This window comes from Delphinus delphis, chromosome 14, assembly GCF_949987515.2.
Source record: "Delphinus delphis chromosome 14, mDelDel1.2, whole genome shotgun sequence".
In the NCBI taxonomy this organism is placed as follows: Eukaryota; Metazoa; Chordata; class Mammalia; order Artiodactyla; family Delphinidae; genus Delphinus; species Delphinus delphis.
The window spans coordinates 68,433,972-68,436,932 of NC_082696.1; the positions used below are offsets into that span (position 1 = coordinate 68,433,972).

The window sequence follows — 2,961 nt, forward strand, 5'->3', positions numbered from 1 at the left end:
TAGCAAGATTACAGAAAATTTGAGAGGGGATAGAACTAAGGGGTAAAACATGGAGGTGGAAGTGGGCAGGGGGCAAAGCAATGTCTTCTCGACAAACAAACAAGAGATGTGATCTGGGGGGAGTGAAGAGGTGGGAGAGGATGTGGATGGGAGGTGAGGAGCAGAGGTCTAGAACAGTCACTTACTGAGGAGTGTCCAAGAACTTCCACCCTTTCAGTCCCTTCTGTCATCACTCTTGACTTAGTGACGAGCTCCACCATACGACTAGAGCCATCAGTCCAAGTTGGCCACGCACTGTGTGGCCTTGGGTCCCACCTGCAGCCTCCTGGCCCCAGTCTGCAGTCCAGTATGGAAGCTATAGGGATTCCAGGAGACACAATTTCATACTCATTTGCTAGTGGGTGGCCTTTGCTGTAAACACAGATTTTCAATTTTTAATTTTTTTTCCAAGTGCACAGCTGGTAACTTAATGAGCAACAGTCTCCAACAAAGTTCTTCAGGTAATGGATTCTCTCATTTGGTCCCTGCACCCCTTAATGGGTTCAGCAGCTTAATACTGCTTTAAAAGTTCTCCACATTTGACTTGTACTCACACGTTAATCCTGCTAGAATGGGAGAGTGTACTCGAGGCTTAGCTGGGACACTTCTTAGAACTGGAGGAGGCCCAATATGTCTGTCAGGTTAAATAGGAACAAAATGACCAATTTCCATGATTGTTTTATAATACTATTTGCTTATGTTTCACATTCATAGTCAAAGACCTAGGAAAGTGCCAGTACATTCATTCCAAGTTCTGTTTAGAGAATGAGGATGTGTATTTAATCATGAACTAAGAAGACATGCCAGCTGTACTATTTGTGTTGGAAAGGAGTGGGCCATGTAATCATAATAAGTGGCTTTAGATCAGGTCTGCAAGCAGTAGATGACAGCGCACCACTTTTTTTTCTTTTAATGCTTTATGTGGTCACGCAGTTTCCACTGGAATTGGTAAGCATTTGGATCCATATGCTCAGAACTAACGCCACACACCAGGGCAAGTTATCAGATATTTGATTTATAAGTAATAAGAAATTCTCCAAATGAAGATTTATTTTGGTATTCTTTAATTGCAGGGTTAACTGAAGTGGCTAAAAAAGTGAAAAGTATTTACTATTTTACCTATTACTGCTGTGAAATTTCTGTTTTTGTATGATAGTGTTTATTTGCAATTAGGTACCACAAATAAGACCAGAGGTAGAAAACAGCACACCCAATAACAAGCCTCAAACAAAACAGAAAACAGACAAACAAAAACCAAGACCACACATACTTACAAACCTCCTGAACCAACTATGTTCAAGAATTAATAAGTTGCACCCCTTACCCCTGTGCACTCACGAGGCTGGTAAAAGTCATGCCTTCCAGCTTTTTACAATCTAAGTATGTTCTCGGCACCGAATAAGCTTTTTAAAAGCCAGCTTAAAGTCTTCATTAAAACTTGTGTAGAGCAGAGGGTTGATCAGAGAATTAACATAACCAAGCCATGTCAAAAAATCGGCCACTTCAGAGGACACGGTGTAGATGCTCAGACCCACAATCAGCTCTTTGATGAAGAATGGCAGCCAGGACATGATGAATGCACCCAAAATCAGTCCGAGGATGCGTGCTGCCTTGCGCTCCCTGGTACTGGAGATGTGCTGGCGTTCTCCCGGGTTATCTAGGTCATGGGCAAAGGGAGGGATCCTAATGGAGGTGTGGATCTTTTCAAACTCTGTGGGAGGGTCTGAGGTGGAGAAGTCAGACACACAGAAAGTCTGTGTCAGTTTACAACTGGCGAACGAATTTTGGCTATCCATGCTTCTGTTGCTTAAGTGCCGGCTTGATCCTCTTTTCTGGTAAAGGCTCTTGGCTGCATGGTAAATCCGGTAATAGAGAATCAGTATCAAAGTCAAGGGGATGTAAAATGCCCCCAGTGTGGAGTAAATGGTGTAGATGATGTGGTCGTGCTGGATGGTGCACTGACCAGGGGGCAGGCTGAGTTGGCGGTGGCTCCTCCAGAACAGAGGGGGCATGGAGATGAAGACGGAGATGGTCCAGACCGTGAGGATCATCAGCCCGGCCCTCTTGGCGGTCCTCTTCCTGGCGTACTCAATAGCGTTGGTGATGGCCCAGTACCTGTCCAGGGCAATCACACAGAGATGAAGGATGGAGCAGGTGCAGCAGGTCATGTCCACACTCAGCCACACCTCGCAGATGAAGTACCCCAGCTTCCAGCTGTCCGTGACGATGTACGTGATGCTCAAGGGCATGACGAGCACGGCCACCAGGAGGTCCGTCACAGCCAGAGAACAGATCAGGTAGTTGGCAGGCTGGTGGAGCTTCTTGGTGGTGCAGATGGCCATGATCACGGCCGAGTTTAGCAGCATGGTCAGGGCGGTGATGATCACCAGAGTCATGGAAATGAGCATCTTCTCAGTGATGGTCTTGGGTCTCACAGCCACACTGGCTTCTGGGGTACAGTTAGTGATGTTCATTTTCCCCTGTTCTAATCTACACTGTGGAGAAGCTGATGGTTATTTTCCTGCAGTTGGAAACTATGTAGACTTGAAAATCTCTCATTTGTAAGGAGGCGGTAATTTTTTCTTCAGCCGCAGTCTCTTGGGTTCCATTTCGTGTGGGTAAAGGGAAGCACCACAGCATTTCTTCTGAATGGAGGGTTCCTGGAAAATAGTATGCTACTGGTTAATGAATGAAAAAGCCATATTCTTCATGGACATACATACACTAGCAAATGTAAAATAGATAGCTAGTGGGAAGCAGCCACATAGCACAGGGAGATCAGCTCGGTGCTTTGTGACCACCTAGAGGGATGGGATAGGGAGGGTGGGAGGGAGACGCAAGAAGGAGGAGATATGGGGATATATGTATATGTATAGCTGATTCACTTTGTTATAAAACAGAAACTAACACACCATTGTAAAG

General features: G+C 45.5%; 1 protein-coding gene across 1 annotated transcript; it reads right to left on the reverse strand.

The window, feature by feature from the left end:
- Window positions 1–1,415: 1,415 nt before the first annotated feature.
- Window positions 1,416–2,513, reverse strand: HTR1E (5-hydroxytryptamine receptor 1E). Its single transcript, XM_060030616.1, has one exon. It carries the CDS (start codon window positions 2,511–2,513, stop codon window positions 1,416–1,418), a length of 1,098 nt encoding a protein of 365 aa, XP_059886599.1.
- Window positions 2,514–2,961: the final 448 nt, after the last annotated feature.

Coding starts and splice junctions, on each gene's coding strand:
- HTR1E (XM_060030616.1), bottom strand. CDS start 2,513: ATGAACATCACTAACTGTACCCCAGAAGCCAGTGTGGCTGTGAGACCC.